The following is a 20,059-nucleotide window of genomic DNA, read 5'->3' on the forward strand; positions in this document are numbered from 1 at the left end:
AATAATAGTGAAAAGCTCTAGATTCATTGCCATATAATTGACAGGCGCATCCTCCAGGGGGGCCTCTTCCCCCGTTCTAGTTGGGACATGCACATCCCCTCTAAACATCTCTCTTATTGCTTTAAAACACTTCATATTCCCCCTTTCTTTCGTAATATGAAATTAAACTTTAAAACTAGATTGTTCAGAATCCCGCCAACAACACAATTACAACTTCCAATCTAATCTATCCCAGTGCGTCACTCCCTGGTGTTACTCTCGCTCCTCGCAGCGTTTTACCCTCCTTCACAATTTCTTCGCTCACATATGTTCTCCTATAACCTTAGTTGTCTGCTTCTCTAAAAGAATCTATAGAAGTCAATCTTTCAAAGAACGCACACACTCCCCAAATTAATCCTCAACCAGCGGGAAGTCACCTGAATCAGTATAGTAAGTATAGTTTCCCTTCTGCGCAAAAAGTCTGCCACATTATTCACAATTGTCCCATTCAAACAAAGTTCCATGTCTCAAGTGTGCTGTTGACAACGTCTCACAACGAACCCCCACAAAACTTAGCAGCCAAATACGACACAGTGTCGTCTGTACCTTACCATTTATCCTGGGATCTTGGGCCATGTCAGATCCAATAACAACTTCAACAACTTATGACCACATTCACACTACTCTCACATCTCTGCCAGACATCACACAATCAATTCTTAAACTGATGTGGGAGCACACTGCTTCACCTCCCAGCAGAGTCACCCCTAGGCATCATGGTAGATGCAGTTCGGTTTGTCAAGCGAGTACACTTGGAAAGTCTTTTGAGTGTTTCACCAGGTGGGTGCAGATTAGTGCTGGCCATCTCTGGACACGTGTTACTGGATTATTATCCGTCATCAGCAGAGATAAGGCAAAATTATTTGGGGTTGTTGAGCAGGCTGCCGTATTCTTGGACCGCAGTATCTCTCCAGGTGCACAGTTGCCTCTCCACGAGCTCGTCAGCTCAAAGCGGCTCGAGGGAGCCTTTAAACAATAAACTGATGTGGGAGCACACTGCTTCACCTCCCAGCAGAGTCGACCCTAGGCATCATGGTAGATGCAGTTCGGTTCAATTCTTCACTGCAATCGAACATTACGCGCTGCCCTACAAACATAAAGCGCAAACTACGCTTCTCTACATGAGGGGTGCTAACTTGAACTAACCAGCTATTAAGCATCACATATATTGTAACAGCCCTGCCAAGCAAGCGCCACATGTCCCATGAATGCAAATTGCAAGTTTTTCCCGCATTCCTGCTGCACTGCAACAATATCACACAATTTTGAGAGCTCCTGTGAGCTCACCAACAGTTGTTCTTTGTACGTCAACCAGTGTTCAAAACTCATTTGTCACTAGAATGGGAAAGTTTCTGACAGTCAACATTTAGCTGCTGCCAGTGTCTGCATCCCTGCTGAATTATAAGAGGTAGAAGAAAAGCTGGAAGCTGTCATGGTGTGCAGTCTTTTACTAGGCAGATGGTTGGTGCTCTCTGCTATATCCAGAAACAGGTGATGTTGAATGTAATGGCATTGAGCAGCACTACCTCTGCACGTAAGCATAGAGCTGTGTTGCGCCACAGGAGACTCTTACTGATTGCTTTTAATTCCTGTTAAGTTTCACTCACAGTGTCGCACATATGGCGCACAATGTCCCACGAGATGCACCTCACCCCCACACCCCAAAATAGCCAATCATAACCTGTTGTCTATAAACATCGCAAACTCACACAAGTCCTCGAATGCCACCCTTCTTCCACTTTCCTCTCCAAGTAACCCTACTATCTACACTATTCCAACCATCTCCTCTGTCAGAACCACTCATCCTCCTAAACCCTCCGGAGCACCCTCGTATAAGTACAATATCCCTATCACCCCTCATAGCCCAAGTGCCCAGTCACCAAAACAGTCTCGACGGAGCTGCACTGTCTGCTCCATAACTGCAGATCTGCAATAAAACACAAACTTGAAATCTCCGATACCATCATCATCCTTCATTATATTGACATGCTCTTCCTGACAGAGACCTGGTTCAACAATACCTCTCACTCTGTTTGATCTCCTATTACCCACAGGCTATTCTATACTTAGAAATGACAGAATAGACAAAGTTGGGGGAGGTGTTGCAGTCATCTTTAGAAACCCCCGTCAACTTACGGCTTTTCCTATCAGCTCCTTCCGCGCTTTTGAATGCTTATCTCTTAAACTTCAATTGCACCACTGCTCACCCCTCAGATTCCATGCCATTTACCTTCCGCCTGGTAGCTGCCCTTCGTTTATGGAGGAACTCAATGACTTCATCAGCGACCAATACTCACAAAGTGACAATCTGATCTTCGTGGGTGACTACAATCTCCACTGGGGCTCGCTTCAAGACTCTTCTGTGACTATGCTGGCCACCTTCCTCTCTGCAAACGATCTTATCCAACACTGCACATAAACAACACAATCTAAGGGCTCAATCCTGGACCTTGGTATTTCTAAAGCAGGCATGCTTACTATCGCTATCCCTATTCATGTAGACTGGTCTGACCACCACCTCATCCCATTCTCTCTTCACCTATCACACTCTATAACTAACGGCCAACCTAAGAGGTCTACTTCCTGTTTCTGTGACGCTAAAAATATTGACCTCGGTACCTCTGTGATTCAGCTTTGCTATCACTTCCAAGGCTAAACCCGAACCTGGATGTTAACGAACTCACCCCCCAATGCCTCACAGTCCTGCAGTCGAAATCAATAACGTCGCTCCTCTTAAAAGTAAAAAGAAAAGGCCTACTCCCTCAGCACTTTTGTTCAACAAATCCCTTTATGAAGAAAGGAAGTACCTAAGAATCCTGGAGAAACAATGGAGACAAGCTCCCTCCACCGATAATTTGGCCAGACTTAGTTCAGCAAGATCCAAGTACCACAAGCATTTCTTCCTTAGAAAAACATTGCACTTCAGAACCCTCCACGACTCAGCCAAAAATAGACCCAAAAAACTATTCGATCTCATCAATAATCCAAACTGCTCTCCCCAACCTCCAAGTTTGAGGATTCAACAAAGAAAGCAGCGGAATTCGCCATATTCTTTGACGAAAAAGTGAAATCACTTGTGGATCAGGTCATTCATCCTACCCCTCCAGAGGAGCGTAAATCCTTAGCCATTCGGCAGAACTTTGACCCCATCTCTGAAGATGCCCTCCTCAAATGCATCCTTGAAACAAAGCCCTCCAACAATTCTCTTGACCCCATCCCTAGTGCAATTGCCATCGACTTCTATACCCATTCTCTTTCCTATTGGACCACTCTGGTTAACCTCTCCCTCTGTCAAGGCTCCCTTCCTGTTTCCTTTGAAACTGGGCAGATTACCCCTCTGCTTAAAAAAACCACCACTGATGCGGACAACCTCAACAAATTCCGCCCCATCACTAACCTACCTTTTCTTGCAAAAATCACAGAAAGATGTATAGCGAAACAACTCTCCCGTCAGATCAAGGACAATGATCTTCTTGTCAATTTGCAGTCTGGCTTCATTCAAAACTGCAACACTGAAACAGCCCTGCTGCAAGTGATTGATGACGTGCTGCGGATACTGGATTCGGGGGAGTCATGTCTTTTAATTCTCCTCGACCTTTCTGCATCTTTTGACACTGTCAATCACAACACTCTCCTTAACACTCTTTAACAGAGAATGGGCATGGAGGGAACTGTGCTTAAATGGTTTGCTTCTTTCCACTCTGATAGATCCCAAATGATCAAAATAGCGAACAGTCTTTCATCTCATATGGCTGTAGGTCAAGGTGTTCCACAAGGCTCAATACTTGCACCCACCCTGTTCAACCTCTATTTGGAACCATTGGAAAATCTCCTTAATAAATCCCGTATCCGCTATCATCTCTATGCGGATGACACTCAAATCTACCTTGAGGTGGCCTCCTCTCACGATCTCTCCATCCTAAACTCTACTCTCGACTCCATTCAAAACTATATGTTAACTCACCAACTGATTCTGAATCCCTCCAAAACTGAATTCCTCCTCCTCTCCTCCGGTTCAATCATGGATGGATCAGACAAATCTACTTAACAATAAACATATCATTGTCGACAGCGCAAAATCCCTTTGTGTCATACTCGACAGAAAACTCAATCTACTCTCCCACATCAATTCCATTGCAAAGCCTGCTCGATACCGACTGCGCCTTCTTTGGGGGATTTGTCGCTTCTTCCCGGAGCAAGACCTTAAAACCCTGGTCCAATCGCTGGTTCTCTCTAGATTGGACTACTGCAATTTTCTTCTTACTGGGCTCCCCAAATCCCACCTGTCCCCCCTTAAATCTGTTCTTTTTTTTGTTGCATATTTATACAGCGCGAACTCGCCCCGAAGGTATTGGAGCGCTTTACATGAGCACCATATTTACATTACACATTCAGGCACAGGGAGCTTAAGTGATTTGCCCAGAATCACAGGATGTGGATGTGACTCCGAGGCTCGAACCCTGGTTTCCAGCACCAAAGTCGGCAGTCTAGCCGACGGACCACATCCTATCCCCAGCCGACGGACCACATCAGCAGCTTGTTTCATATGTGGGACCAAAAGAAGCAACCACATCACACTCATTTTATCCACCCTCTTTTGGCTTTCCATCGAGGCAAGATCTATCTACAAGACTGCCTGTATCACCAACAATGCCTTGCACTCCTCCTCTCCTCTCCTCGCTACCTGGCGAATAAACTGAAACTCTCTGGAGGCGCTAGACGATCACGTAATGTGGAAAATGTATTGCTTGAACCGCTCCCTTTCAAAAAGGAAAGATCGATGGCCCAATCCTTTTCAGACACTTCCTAATCTAATTCACGCCCTCTCTATTCACTGAAGTAAGTTCTTCTACTATAGGAAATTCTGTACTCCATGCCTACAGAAGTGCCTTCCCAGTGTGTTCTTGTGTTTTGAGTGTCTGCCATTTATTGCAGTATTATACCTCTACTTTTATCTTGTACGCCTATGTAACTTGCACAAGTCACTTTTCCTCTTGTAACGTATCGTTTGCTACCTCTTCTAGTATTTTGTTTGCTTTTGATACATGCACAATTGTCTCTTTTGCCTCATGTAACGTTTCCTTTTGTAACATGCCCAATTGTAAAGTTCTTCTCAGGTAACGCTAATGTTCCTATTGTGAAGCGCTCTGACACCTTGGGGTAAAGTCCACGCTATATAAAAACGCATAAAATAAAAATAAATAAATAAAATAAGCGCAGTTAAACAGTGGTAATGTCACTCATATACGATCCGGAAACTTGGCAGCTATGCCCAGGTATGGGAGTAACTGTCAGCCCTGACGACTTCAGAACTGGGGAACCTTCGGCTCAACATAGTGTTTTGGTCAATCCACTAAATCTACCCGTGCCAAAAAAATGAATTTGTCCTTGTATAATGTAAAGCGCGTCGGAACCTTCGGGTCGAGTTCGTTGTGCATACGGTATCAAATTTATATTTCCAAGTGGCAAAATAAACGCAATGCGACAACTTGCATTTTCACTTTACATCTACTTATTTTTTTGGTTTGGCTCTCTACGTTGTAAAAGATGAATCTGCATAATTGAAAAAAATTAACAGATGTTTACTACGCGTTTCAAAAAAGACTAGCCTCGCTGCGCTGAGCTTCTCTTCCCGGTGATCAGCAGGACTTGATAACACCCCGGGGCTAATTAACAAGCCCCTCGCGCCACCACCGGGTACGCCACTTTTTCCCATATTAAAAGTGACGCACCGGCGCCGCAGCGCAAGGGGGCTTGTAAAAAAAGTCCCCATGTATTTTGTTAACCGTAAAGAAAGACTATTCTATTTTCACAAGCCACGTGTAGGTCTAGTCCTTGATTGTAGGCGGGGCTTACTCATGTGGCATTTGTTGTCAAGTCCTTCTTCGATGTCTCTGCTAGCCCTACCTAATTTCCCTGTATCCTACACAAGCCTGTCATATCCCGTGTCACTCTCTGCCCGCAGACATGCCTCTGCTCATTGACAGCCAGAGGATAAATTTGTCTTTGACAGTCACTCAACTGGTCGAGATGCATCCACGCTTAAAGGTAGGAGTAGGGCTCAAGTGGTGCCGTCACTACACACACCGGAAGTGTTGGGGTCTCGGGTATTGGTGGCTCTTCAGAAGTGCAGCCGTTCAGCATTTAGTCCTTAGGGGGGTGCTTTCTGCAAGATGCATGGCTATAATATACCGAGTCACATCTGCTAGTTAGAAAACTCTTCTCGGTTGGTTTGCTTGTGTGTGACAGTTCAATGTTTTCTTTGGTGTGTTTATGTGTATTATTTGACAGCGTTACCTCAGCTCTTCGGGATGGGATGTGGTCTGGCGGCCAGAGCTGCCAACCTCAAAACTGAGAGCGAAAGAGGGCACAGTCCCGCAGTTGGCCCATAATTGTATGATTCTGGACGAGTCGCCTAATCTCCGTACCAACTAACTAAACAAGCATTGGCAAAGCTAATAGTTCTCGCCTTTTTGCTTTGCCATAGACGACCGCTTGGCAGTTTAAATGTTGAAGATGCTGGGTATCTAGAGATGGTACTCAAAGTCAGCCCAAGAGGACACATCTTCAATAAACCTGAAGTAAACAATAAACACAATTGACTTAGGCCATTGGAGATTTGCTATTCAAAACTTTAACCAATCTAACGATAGAATTTTGTAAAGTATTCACGATGAGGAACATTAATCTGTATGTGTCATATTAAATATGATCAAATACAAGATATAGCATTTTAAAGGACCAGATGTGCCATAATTCTTGTTTACGTCATATTAAATATACCACAAAACAATGAATGTCTCTTGTGATAGTCCTGGCCTCCATAGCTACTGCATAAAACTTTTTAGCAGGGTCATAATCTCGTCATTTAACCAATTAGACTGGTAGTGATTACTGTAAGTATTCACTCCATGGTGATCCAAAGTAACTTCATTGTGCTACGTGGGGTAGTATTGTAAAAACTCACAACAGGCAGTGTCTAAATTGACCCAGTGGTAATAGTGGGGTGCTCTAAAACCATGAAATAGTGCTTTTACTTAGGGTAAAGAAATAGCAATATGGCTGACTGCTGTTTTCCCCACCAAATAATAGTTTTATTACATAGTGTACCTGCACATTCTCTGACTGCATTACCAACCTTCGCACAAGCTCTGGTGTAAGCAAGGAAAATGGTCCCTTTCACTGCTGCGAATGATTTATATGTGCCCCACAGGACTGTAGACCCCGGTGCCATTTTACCTGCTGCACTAATGGTAGCTACGCCCCTGCTTCCCCACTCAAACCTTTCAACTGCATTTGAGTTCATTACTCTCAAGCAAATAAAGATAATTGCTTTCAGAGGGCTGCCCAGCCCCGATACCCCACAATACATTGTACTTTGTTGGACAGATACTGTCCAGATAATATATGTATTAACCAGTTGTGGTTACCACTGGGTAGTTATAGTTTACGTTTCCATAAGAAATAGTTTTTTTGGTTTTCTTATAACTGTTGCCTTTTGATGAATACAAAGAAAACTTTTCGCACTCGCCTCAGCTCCGTCCTGGAAAGTTTTGGGATTGTCTATCAATCAGTGGTCAAGAAAAACAGAGAATGGGGTGTATAAAATACATTTTCCCTCTGCAAATTTTCATAGTTAAGTTGAACAACAAAACAGCAAAAATGGTAAAGCGCAATTACACCAAATTTGGCAGAAAGGTAGATCATTACCATGAAAGCTTGTTTTTTGTGATTCGGTGTAAATGTTTCTTCCCTTAAAATAAAATAAAATAATTTTGAACAAATTTCAATAAGGAAAAAATACAGTTTAAGAAATGATGCAAAACTATGCAAGTGCATGTGATCATTAGTAATGCACTATCGCTCAAGAGTGCTCGGACCAGGGTCCAGTGAAGGAGAAAATTGGTCCAGTGACCTCTGGGAACACACAGTAGGGCAGGGGAGGGGGGGTTTGGGGGGCAGGTGGTTGAAAGCCAGAGTGGAAGTGGTAACCAGTGTAAGTTATAATAATATCTACCCCTATGGTGGCTCAAAGCAAAAGGCTCCTCATATGCAAGTGCATATATATATATATATATATATATATATCATTTATTTATGCTGCCTCTCTTTTTTTCCCCCCAATGAACTTTCCTCTGTAAAGACAATAAATGTAAGTTTTGGTGCAGCCCTTTAAGCCAGACTCGCGGTGTACAAAACCATGTAAATAATAAAAATTTCAAGAAAACAATCACAGGACATAGACATTCCCTGCTGCTTAAACAGTCCTCGCCATGTATAGGACAATCCTAAGAGATGACACAGAACGATCATTGAAGGGAGTGGGGGGATCTGAAATGCTGTTCACCGTAGCTGGTCAAGAGTTAACCTTAATGTCCATACTTTGGCGCTCACACGCAGTACAGGCTCACCAACAACAAGCCTATGACAAAGCACTGGAGAGAGTCAAGGGAGAAAGAGCCCAGTTTTGAGAGGGTTGATGTCGATACGCATTGCCAGCGATAGGAACGCAATTGAAGCAATAAATGTAAATCACCCTTTGGGGGGGTGATACACAATGTACCCAATAAAACGTTTTATATAGCTTAAATATTGAAACTGTGAAGTGTGCTACAACCGGAAGAAAAAGAGTGTTTCAGGTAATTGGATGGTGTGTGTCAAATTGAAAGACAGCAGCAGTGCATTAGAAAAGGAAATACACGGGTTCCAACTGAGGATACATTGCTTGTCTAAAGGGAGATATTCAGTTTATGATTAGAAGGCAAAGTGAAGAGAAAGAGAGCTCCAGAAAAGTTTTATAAACCATCTTTCACAAAGGAGAGGCACAATGTTCCTGCATCTCGTGCTTTCAACTTCTGCATCCGTGCTTAGCCTTCCTCTTTGGGATAAGACTGGAGCTGAGAGCCCGAATGTTGCCGCAGCTCTGCACTAGTAGCTGCAAGAATTGCCAGCAGTGGAGAAAAAACAGTACCTCAATCACTGCGCGATCTGAGGAAGGATAGCAGTCAAGCTGAATTAATCAGTACTTAGTCGATAATACAGCCCAGAGAAGATGAAGTGAAACCAGCATGTTCATGCCAATTGGAAGGTAGTAAATAACAGTGAATCCAACAAATTGTAAGCACTGTGTGGGTTGCAAACCCCTCGTATAAAATATCTTTCACAAGCGAGAGGGAATACAACAAGTGTTGTCGCAGGCAAGACCTAAACATTTGTAGGGTATTCCGGCGGCCAATATTAAACGTAAAAAACAATACAGAAAAGCCTCCTCTTCCTGTGTTATAAAATCTATGTGACCTTGTGCGAAGAAGAAATTAAAATAAACTAGTTAGATAACCCATCACACTATCTTTCAATTCTGGGGTACCCTAGTAGGAGTTTAACCTTTCCATTTCTTATATGTCATTATATTTTTAGGTCTCGCCTACGCAGCGTGTATGCGCTGCATAGGAGACCTTTAGCCGTCGTGCAGCTCTTTTTTAAAGCACATACTCGTGCTTGTGGCAGCATACAGCTTGCGGGGAGCGCGCAGCGGCGCGCCACAAACGCGAGTATGTGCTTTGAAAAAGAGCTCTCCCAGCGTGTGCGCACCACTCGCGGGTGTACCCCTCTGCCTCTCTCTACCGCTGCAGCCTGCACGCCTCTTCTTTTTTTTTCTTTCTTTCAGCGCTCGAAAAAAACCCAACATTTTATCTATCCCATTGGTTTTTAAAGATCGAAGCATCTTTGAAAAAGTCTTATTTTTGTTGTAAGACTTAATTTCACCGGTTGTTTAGTGCTGTTGGGTTTTTCTTGTTTTGGATTAATTTATAAACCAAACCTCACCCAACGTGCTTTCGTCTTTACAGAAGTTTCCTGCTACAACGTCACTGCTCGTTCATTGTGGGTGGAGGCTCGCTGGTAATCTTTCAAGTCTTCCGAAGCGGTGATTGAAGCAGCAGGAAGCTCTCATGTACCAGTCTTTAGAAAATGGATGTCAATATTAACTGAGTATTATGTTGGCATCCAACTTGTATTGACTGTTCCGTAGCAAATATGCCATTAATATGCATATCTGCGCAAAGAAGTGTAAACAAAAACCGAAACAATACATTAAATATTAGATCACACTTGTGCGTGGAAGAAAAGCTGGAGTGAAATGTTTCTGTATATTGTGCGCACTCAACGTAAAGAGAAAGTCTCTCTTCCCATTGGTCAACAGTTTAAAAAAGCCCAGGGCTTATCCGATGTTTGCAGTATTAAATGCTTCCCTGACCCGCGTTATTCATGCCTGTCAGCGCCATTTACTGCCCGCCAGGGCCCTCGTGGTATTAATCACTTCATTTCCCGTTTCTTCGACTCCGCTCGCACCATCTGCTGCGGCGTGTCTAAGATATTCAGCCGACACATCCTTCTGTTCATGCTGCCATGACTGATTTTGCCTCGCGCATAATAGAGGTAGCAGGTGGTGTGACTAAGTAGCCCCCTGACAGAATGAACGCTCCAGCGCTGGTACCTCCCCGAACCTCCAGCCATCCACACCCCCCAACTGTTCCACATTAAGGCGCTGAACTGTGGCTTTACAGTCCAAGTTTACACCTCTCTTTTACAAATCAGGAAGAGCCGCTTTGTGGGTCAACTCTTTGGTAATCAACAGTAGGGGGAAAAAGCCCAGCCTCATAGCAAGGACTTTTTATTATGTATGCAGCATGGATGGTATACAATAGAAAGGGCCGTATGTGCATGTATGTATTCAGAATGCCATCTCACAATGGAAGAACCTGAAATAATTTAATCAAACTATATCTATATATTCACATTATATGATGGAAAAAATGTGAATCTATCTATCTTTCTATCTTCTATCTATCTAGCTAGCTAGCTACATACCACACACACCCACAGTTCTACCACACTTCCCATTGCTTATAACTTTGCCCCCATATGGATCTGTACGAAATTTGGCAGTAAATTAGTGTAGTCCGTTAAAGTCCAGCACAAGTAATTTATTGCACTACCATGTTGGGGAGGGGGGGTGGTAGTTAGGAAGCGGTTGAAAAGATGTTTTTCCCCATTTTAACTTCCATATGAAATTTCGCTTGTGCCTACAACAAAATCGCTGAACAGATATACACCAAAATTGTTATTATTGTAGAACTCCAGTCAGAAAGAGTGTTTTGGTTGATTTGCTATGCCAATGCTTGTTTATATTAGCCCGTCGGCTGAAATGATCAAGTTATACACATCTATTAACCCATCTAAGGCCAGCCGGTACTTTTTAAAATGAATTTCTGAAAAACTATTGAAGAGATTTATACAACTTTTAACTTTTTGGTGACAGGTAGTGGTATGCGACATTAAGCTACCAGCCACTACCTGTCACTTGGTGACAGGTAGTGGTATGCGACATTAAGCTACCAGCCTTTTTAACTCACCAGTACACACCTTAGTTAATATTAAAAGTTGTATAATTGGTGTGCCTGTTGATTTTAAACCTCACTCTCTTTTTGTTTGTCACATCAGGTAGCAAATCTTTACGCTCCCTGTATAGTACCTTTCTGTTTGCAAAAAATCTTTTGCTTTGACACTGTTCTTTTCTGGAAAAGGAATGGCAACCAATGATGAGAAAGGGGCTGAGTATTGGTAACATCTGCCAAGATCCCCGAGGGTTGTTCGCCCGTGAGGTGCCGTCCTCTCCGCCACACATTTTTTCATTTTCTTATGTTTTGAGTGTGGGTGGATGGACTGTTTCAGTAGGACAGACATCATTGGATGTGTCGAGTTGAATCTTCCCCGGAGTCTCCCACTTACAGTTAAAAACAGTGATTTGTGTCGAATAGTATGACATTAGAGAACATACACCTAACCATAAAATTGAGAGGGGGTGTTGTTGGAATCATAGTAGTGATCCAGCTTGTTGGTTTCTCATGTCGATTAGACGGTTGCTAACTAATATCCAGGGTACAGGGATTTGTTGTTATTGAATTTAATTGAGTGGAGGGCTATCCCGTATGTACCGTCTTGTCCCTCTGAGCTCCTTTGTGATTGCATAGAAAATACTAAGGCCAACGTGGCCTTCTTGCGAGAGTCTGGATAGAGATAGTGGGAGATCTTTCTGAGGATCCTAATGATCCCTAAACCGGTGGAGACAGTCCTGTTTACCTGAAGATTAAAGGAGAGAGCAGTATCCATTATCACCCCCAGGTTCTTCCCATAGAGGACTGGACAGGAGCATTCCCCAAGCGAGGATGGCCACCAGTCACAAGACAAAATTTCCTGGTTACTCCCGAAAATCAGTACCTCGGTTTTCTCACCATTCAGTTTCAGGAAGTTCTCCACCATCTGTTGGGATACAGCCTCCATACAGCTCCTGAAGTTTTGAGCACAATCCTTTACTGAACGTGTAAAAGAGACCATTATTTGGGTGTCGCCTGCGTAAGACAGCACCTCCAACCCAAATGATCTCACCACCCTTGCAAGGGGGGCCACATAGATGTTGAAGAGTGTAGGGCTCAATGAAGAGCCCTTGGGAACCCCACTATGCAAGGGTTTAGGAGCAGAGAGGAACTGGCCCAACTTCACTCTCTGTTCTCTTTCATAAAGGAAGGTGGCAAGAAGACTCAAAGCAGGGCCCAACACCTATCTCTCTGAGGCGTGACACCAGTATAAGGGGAGACAGAGTGTCAAAGGCCGCTGTAAGATCCAACAGGACCAAGAGAGCGGTATGGCCCTTATCAACCTGACAACGGATATTATTGACGACTGCAGTAAGGGCAGTCTCCGTACTATGGTATCTCCTGAAACCGTGTTGCGATCTATCCAAAAGGAGATGGTCCTTAAGGTAGGTGCTGAGATGGAGGTTAAGATAGGCCTCCAACATCTTAGCAGGGGCGGGTAGCAAGGAAATTGGGCGAAAAAAAATCAAAATGCCTGGGTCTAAAGCAGGTTTCTTCAAAAGCGGTTTCACGACCGCAGTCTTCCATAGGGAAGGATAAACTCCCTCCGAAATGGCACAATTCATAACCTCCATAAGAGGCGGGATGACCACTTCCCGACAGGTTTTCAGCACTTGAAGCGGGCACGGGTTTAGTGGGGAGCCCGAGTTGACATTATCTAAAAGCCGGTCCACAATCTCAGCTGACAAGAGAGGAAAGGAAAGGTGACTCGGAGTCTGCTCACCAGGCGGACTCTCTTCCACCATGTTTGAGGGAAGGGTGGTAAATCTAGTGCGAGAAATTGCAGATTCCAACGCAGCATAAATATCAGAGATTTTGGAATGAAAAAAGGCAGATATTTTGTCACACAGATCCTGGGATCCCTCTATCTGATCTACTACCTGAGGAGATGTTAGGGAATCAATTATCTTAAAAAGATCTCTAGGAGAATTGAGAGACACAGTGATTTTAGAAAAATAAGCTATTTTTTCCTCCATAATGGCTGATTTATATTCTTTTAAGCATTGCTTATGTCGCTCTTTCTCGTGAGGCTCTAGAAGGACCCGCCATAGCCTCTCTTGTTTTCGACATCCTTCTATCAGCAATTGAAGTCTGTCTAAGAACCAGGGAGCTGATGGATTTTTCCTAACTGAATAATGCCTCTTAGGAGGGGCAAGGATGTCCATTGCTCCTAGTAAGGTCTGCGAGAGCTCCAGGGCAGCCGAATTAGCGTCCGGCTGATCAGCGTGCTCCAGCTTAATCAGGAAGGGGGATAGTGCTTCATTATTAATAAGATTGAAATTCCTTCTCATCTCCTGCTCCCTAGGATCAGAAGTAGGGACTACTGCCGCCTGAACGTGCAGGTCGAACGGCACAGCAAAATGATCAGACCAGGCTAGTGGGACGGGATGTCCCACCTTCAGCCTGGGGTCAATAGAGAAAACCCCATCCAGGGTGTGCCCTGCCAGATGGGTAGGGTCTTCAACCAGCGGAGCCAGACCGCAGCAACCAGTGTTTCCAAAAGAACTTGGGTATCCCTGCATGCCATATTCTCCAAATGAAAGTTAAAGTCCCCAAGGAGAGTGATGTTAGATCTCTCAAGGAACGGCTCTATCAATTTACTAATATCCTGACTGAAAGAGGATCTAGGCCCCGGTTGCCTATAAAACCAAAGGCTTGAAAAACATTCTGAAGGGAGGAAGTTGATAGAAAAGTAATATGCCTGATAGGGATCCGAAGGAGTAGCGAGGGTCTGGGTGCGACAAATGAGGGAGTCCTTGTACAAAATTCCCAACCCTCCTCCTCGACGGCCTACTCTGTTCAATCTGGACAAAGCATAACCAGTGGGATTGCATCAACCAGGTCAGGCCCAGAAGTATCGGTGGCCCAAGTTTCGGTAAGAAACACCGAAGTCGGATTTCTGGCTGAGACAAAGTCTCTAAAAGCAATATTATTTTTTACCATAGATCTAGCATTTATGGGAAACCCTTTCGCGACATTCAAATTAGGGGCAGACTTAATAACAGTAGGGTCGGTCAAGTTCTTCAATTTGAGCTTCTCATTGGTGTCACACCTTAGACACCCTTGATACTTTCTATCTAGGAGGGCCTCAGGGTCGCAAGTGTGATGGCAAGTCTTGGCTGTTGGTCTAAGCTCAAACAAGACCTTTCTTGAGTAACAGGTCTTTACTTGAGCATAAATGACAGGCGAGGCATCATGCCTGGCTCCTGGCGCGGTCGTGGTGCGGACGGGCGCAGACGGGCTTACCTTTGGGGCGCCAGCGGTGCGCCCGCTGCACACCGAGCCTGCCATGCGCATTAAGTAGGGAAAGAGCTGGCCCGCTAACCCGTCTCGTGACTTTCACCCCCAACCAGGAAGTGACCTGTGATCTATGCCGGCGCCCTCCACAACAAGCGGGAAAACCCGCGGTGGACCAGGGCGCTGGCGAAGGAAGCTGATAGTGAGCAGATCAGTTAAGCAGGCGAGAACACACACAAAGTTAAAAATAGTAAAATTCTACAGTCAAAAAGCTTTAAGAGCAGCGGTTAATTTAATGCGGCACAACAAGCGTGCCGCTATGCAAATGCGTCTATGACCAAATTAATCTCAGCTACTGGTAATTACTAGGGGTGCACATCAGTCTTTCGTTATTTTGCACCCCATGCCATGTCAGTTTGGACCAGGCATGCAATTCATTCTTGACCCTGCACTAACAGAAACAGCCCGGCCCGAACTGCCTATCATGTCCTCCCTGAAGTGGAACACAACCAACCCAGGAACGGTTTCTCTGATTGGGGCTCTCTTTTTTTTAACAGCATAGCAACACTTCATTAATAGATTTTAGTTCATGTGGGTTTAAATCAGTTAAACAGGATTGTAACAATATCTATTTGCTGTGATAAAACTGTTTATCTCAACAACGGTTTCTTCCTGTAGGTCAGTACTCGTGGTATGGTGCCATTCTGAAGCAGTGGGCTCTACTGTGAATCCCCAAGAGATTTACTTGGCAGAAACTTCACTTATATGAATTTGTAGGATCTGTACAGTATCTGTTGCATGTGGTATCTACAATCTATGCGGTATATCCGTTCTGATGAGTATCTTTGGTTTGTGCAACATCTTCATTCTGTTCACAGGCCATTTTCTATGAAGTGTCTCTGTTGTGTGCAGTATGTCTGCTGTGCAGTGAATACTTTCTGTGAAGTATTTCTATTATGTGCAGTATCCACGTTTGTTGGTTGTCTGCTCTATGCAGTATCTCTGTTCTGTCCAGTATCTTTGTTTGTCCGGTATGGACGCTTCATCCAGTAACCACCCTTTATGCAGTTTTTTCTTTTCTGAACAGTATCCACATTCTGTTAAGTTTCTCTGTTTTCCGCAGTATCCATGTTCTAAGGAGTATCTTTGTTCTCTGCAGTCTCACTGTTCTCTGCAATATCCACATTCTTTGCAGTAGCGACGCTATGCTCAGTATCTCTGTTCTGCGCAGTCTCTCTGTCTCTTCTTATTCTAACTTTCGCTTTCAAAAATACAACAGAAAAAAACAGAAAGAAAAAAATATATAATTTAATATAGGTTTAATTCTTTACACATTACATTTATTAATTGATATCCCACAAATCTTCCCCATATTTTATCGTTTTGTTCTTTAACATTAGTTTTGTTTATCATCCACATTTCAAACACAGAGGCCTCTTTATGCTTAGTAATAATAGAGCTTGCAAGTAGTGTGGCGATAAAGAGACATTTTTCGAATTTTCACTATAGTTCCCACACATGCAGTTCTCCCCAAATAACACCAATAATACCCTGTCAGGGACTATGTCCTTACACGAAATATGGGTTATCACAATAAATATTGATTGCAAGTATTGTTCCAATAGAAGACAACTGAAGAACATATGATCCCATGTGCCAAAATTGTGTTATTTGTGGTGTGGATGTGATATGTTGGTATTCTGTTTCTGCAGGGTTTAGGTAGTATAGTTTGCGAGATACAGTTGCAGATGTTTCAAATTGGCTACCCTGAGTCATTAAAGAAGCTCTCCTTCGATATCGAGCAAAACTTTCCATTGGAGTAACTTGTGACTCAAATCAAGAAATATTGGGACTTCAGACGTTCCAGACATGATCTCCTTACACTGAGTTGCTTCATAGCCATCAGGACTGGTCCTTTGCCTTTTCTTAACTTTCTTCATTCATTTTTCAGAACGCTTTGGATTGCAAAATCAAATGTTACACTCAGCTTCTTATATTACAGTGTCATTAGTAGCAAACTTTTTAGTTTGGTATGCTCTGATTTTCTACATTACACAAGCCTCCTAGTTTGACTCTACATGATCCAGTTAGTTTTCTTCTCTTGTTAAGGAGCTCACCAAAGAAGTAACTTTACACGTTCCTTCAAAACCTAAAGAATTACAAGTTGCTCCAGAGTAGAGAAGTGTTTAAATGCAAGTGTATATATTGTATTTAGATGCACTTGTAAATATTCAGGGACATTTTTGCTTGTGATAATAAATGTACTAAAACATATGATAACCTTACCAAAGTTTAGGCCTTGTGGCAGTATGTGACCAAGCATAGACACCGGGGAAATATGGATGAATCAGTTATGACGTGAGTCTGTTTTTCTTGTTGGACTATTAAGCTATATGTCAACTGGATAAAAGAAGATTCATGGATGCGACTACATTGATATTGGTCAAGTAAAGAATAGTACCCTACTGACCTATTTGTAGTTGTTGTCTAAATGCTGTTAACATGGTTTAGCAATACATATGTGCACAGTGCTCCATTTTTGTCGTCTTCAAAATACTACTGATTGACGGGCAATCTTGTCAGAATCTCTTCAAACGCTATTTGTTATGCTTGTTTTGGACGACGATGATCTTCATTTTTTCCCTTTTTGTTTTATTTTTCAGGAAGGAGCAATACATTTAACAAGTAAACCTTCTCAGACTGTGGAAGCCAAAGGTTTTTTATATGTTCAACAAAGAGAGTTTGCAGTAACAACACCCAAAGATAGTATGTATGTTTTTTTTGTTTAAGGTATTTAAAAAAAAAGGTTTTTGTTGACAGATCCAATTTTGTTATTGATGTGGTTACTTGTTAACTAAAGGTTCCCATTTACCTGACTTAGGGCTAGAGGTTCAAGGGCTGTATTGGAGTTGAAAAAGTGCCTTCTTACTATTATGTTTTTTTTGTCCACATAAATTGAGGAAACCCTGGTTTCAGCATACAGTTCCAAAATAACCACCTTGCCATCATCCTGTAGCCATTTCGCAGTACTATTTGGTTAGGAAAACAGAGTTCTCCTTTGGACACTTATCTCTCTCAATTCCAAAGTAATTGGTGACCCACTGTTTCGCTTAAAAACTGTGGCGGGTATGTGGGCAGCCAATGTATATTTTTTTGCTTGAAAAGGCAGAAAGAGGCAGGTTGAACTTTAAACTAATGCCATTTCAAAATGGGTGGAGAATGGACATGAGCAGGGAAGTTTTCACTATAAGTTTGCAGTCAGGAAATGCATTTCTAATTGTAAACAAAGCTTGAAAGTAGGGGTTAAGTAATGTATTAATGCTTTAAGTGTAAGCAGAGGTACCCATCCTTTGGCATCATTCTAAACTCACCCCAAACAGGAATAGAGGAATGACCTTTAAAATATGCCCAAATTCTGTTAGTTTAAGTATTACTTAAATCTTTGTAAATTCAGATAGCATAACAACTATGTATTCTTAATTTATATTTGTTTGCCACTTTTTGTTGTTCATAGATAAAATAGTAAGTGTGGTATAGCCTTTTTTGTATTGAAAGTAGTAATAGTACATGCACCCATTCACAAGCATTACCACCAACGTATTACAATTTGCACCATTTTACAATGCTCAACCATGGAAACATTCCCAAACATACGGATAAGAGCCCACATATCCCCGATGTACAGATGGGGAAGCCTTTGTTTATCCAGAACTGGGAGGCTCATGCAGCATGTGTAAATCGCAATTTCCCTAGTGAGCGACCAAGACTTTGATGCATGGGTTTTTGAAGGAAAGAGCTTTGGTGTAGGTTAGGCAACAGTGAAAGCCACTCAAAAAAGTAACCATGACATAGGATATTGGAATCCCTCATGTTTGCTACCTTTTAGATAGCTACTCTGCAGATATCCTCCTTCGTCTACCTTTCAGGGGTTCCAAATGCGATCAAAAGGGATTCCAAGCAATTTCGAACATCTGTCCAATGTACAAATCATTTTTGTAACCTAATTAAAATTTCTAAATACGAAAAACAAGACATATTGTGTAGAATCATGTTGCAGTCAAGCATGGAGACACAGTAACTTCAATTGGACTTGCTGAATTCTGACCAAGATCTGCCATCTGGAGCGCTCCACCCCTCATCCTTTAAAGCTGTAGACACAAATCAGTGAGCAGTGCCACAACGATCAGCTGTCTATAGTGTTTTCTTTGCCATCATTGTGAAGCAGTCACCTTGTGGACATTTCATTGCCACTTGCCCGTTAGTTCTCTTTGAGGTCCAACACTCTTCACTGTGCCATGTTGAAACAAGTTGCCTGCTTACTAGTCTCATTTTTGGGTGATCTATGTAAATAGACTGTGTCTTAATCTTGCTATCTCCCTTGTTTGGATGCTGTGTTGTGTGATGAGGAGCAGTGCATTGATGTTGGAGCCACAGTTAGAATCAGACAGCTTACCATAATGCAAGTCCTGCTCTATTTCTACAGCCCTGGTCGTTCTCTTGACATCAAAACTGATCTCTATTTGAATTTGGTCTCCTAGTCCCTTTGTCCCTGGGGAATGTATTTGATATATCTTGATTACATAGTGCTACACAAGCAGTGAATCCAAACTGCGGTTGCTGTTTGAGCACTACAGGAACCGTCACAGGACCAGTAACGCACATGACACATGAGCCACAGAGACAAGTAGTGGCAGCAAGGGAGTTGTAGTCTACCAATGAAGTCAGATTCCGTGGCAGCCAGTGACTGTTTGTGAGATAAGCTTTTCCGAGTTCATGCCACAGCAAAGCCTAAATGACATTGCCAAGGTCTGTGAGCATTTACTCCATATTGGCAGGAGTGCTGGGCAAAGCCCATGCTGGGAGGAGTCCAACCAGAATGGCTTGCACCTCTGCCAGTGTACAATCGGAGATATCAGATGGCTCAAGTAGTTTGATAGACCTCTCATTTGGTAGCAGCAGACAGGCAGCATGTGAACTAAGGGAGAGTCTATTAGCCATTTCATTAAGGCCATCAGCTCAGGTTAGTAAGCTTGCAGTGAGTGTCTCCTTTGTGACATTAATGACCAGCCTCCAACAGCAGGCCTTGAGAAAAGGTACTGTGAAAAACAATGGGAGAGATAGGGAAGTGTAGGAACACTCTCTTGATCCCCAGTAATATATCAATAAACAAAAGAAGAGAGGTTAATGTCTCTTATAAGCCACTTGGATGGAGCCACCAGATTTAAGATAATCGCACCCTATTTGGGTTTGAAGGAAAGCCCTCACACACCGACCTAGTCAGTGTCATGCTTCATCGTCGGGGTCCGGTGGAGGCAGTACTAGGTGTACAAGTGGGCTGCGAGTGCTGA

At 43.1% G+C, this 20,059-nt stretch overlaps 1 protein-coding gene across 1 annotated transcript in view; it reads left to right on the forward strand.

The window, feature by feature from the left end:
• Positions 1 to 5,914: 5,914 nt before the first annotated feature.
• The window catches only part of NTAN1 (N-terminal asparagine amidase), a 366,637-nt gene continuing 352,492 nt past the window's right edge, over positions 5,915 to 20,059 (forward strand). Inside the window, exons 1-2 of the mRNA XM_086941444.1 lie at positions 5,915 to 6,087; positions 17,375 to 17,477. Of these exons, the coding sequence (XP_086797570.1) occupies positions 6,007 to 6,087; positions 17,375 to 17,477 (184 nt within the window). The 5' untranslated portion in view covers positions 5,915 to 6,006. The remainder of the gene's footprint in view (positions 6,088 to 17,374; positions 17,478 to 20,059) is intronic.

This window comes from Lissotriton vulgaris, chromosome 10, assembly GCF_964263255.1.
Source record: "Lissotriton vulgaris chromosome 10, aLisVul1.2, whole genome shotgun sequence".
Taxonomy (NCBI): domain Eukaryota; kingdom Metazoa; phylum Chordata; class Amphibia; order Caudata; family Salamandridae; genus Lissotriton; species Lissotriton vulgaris.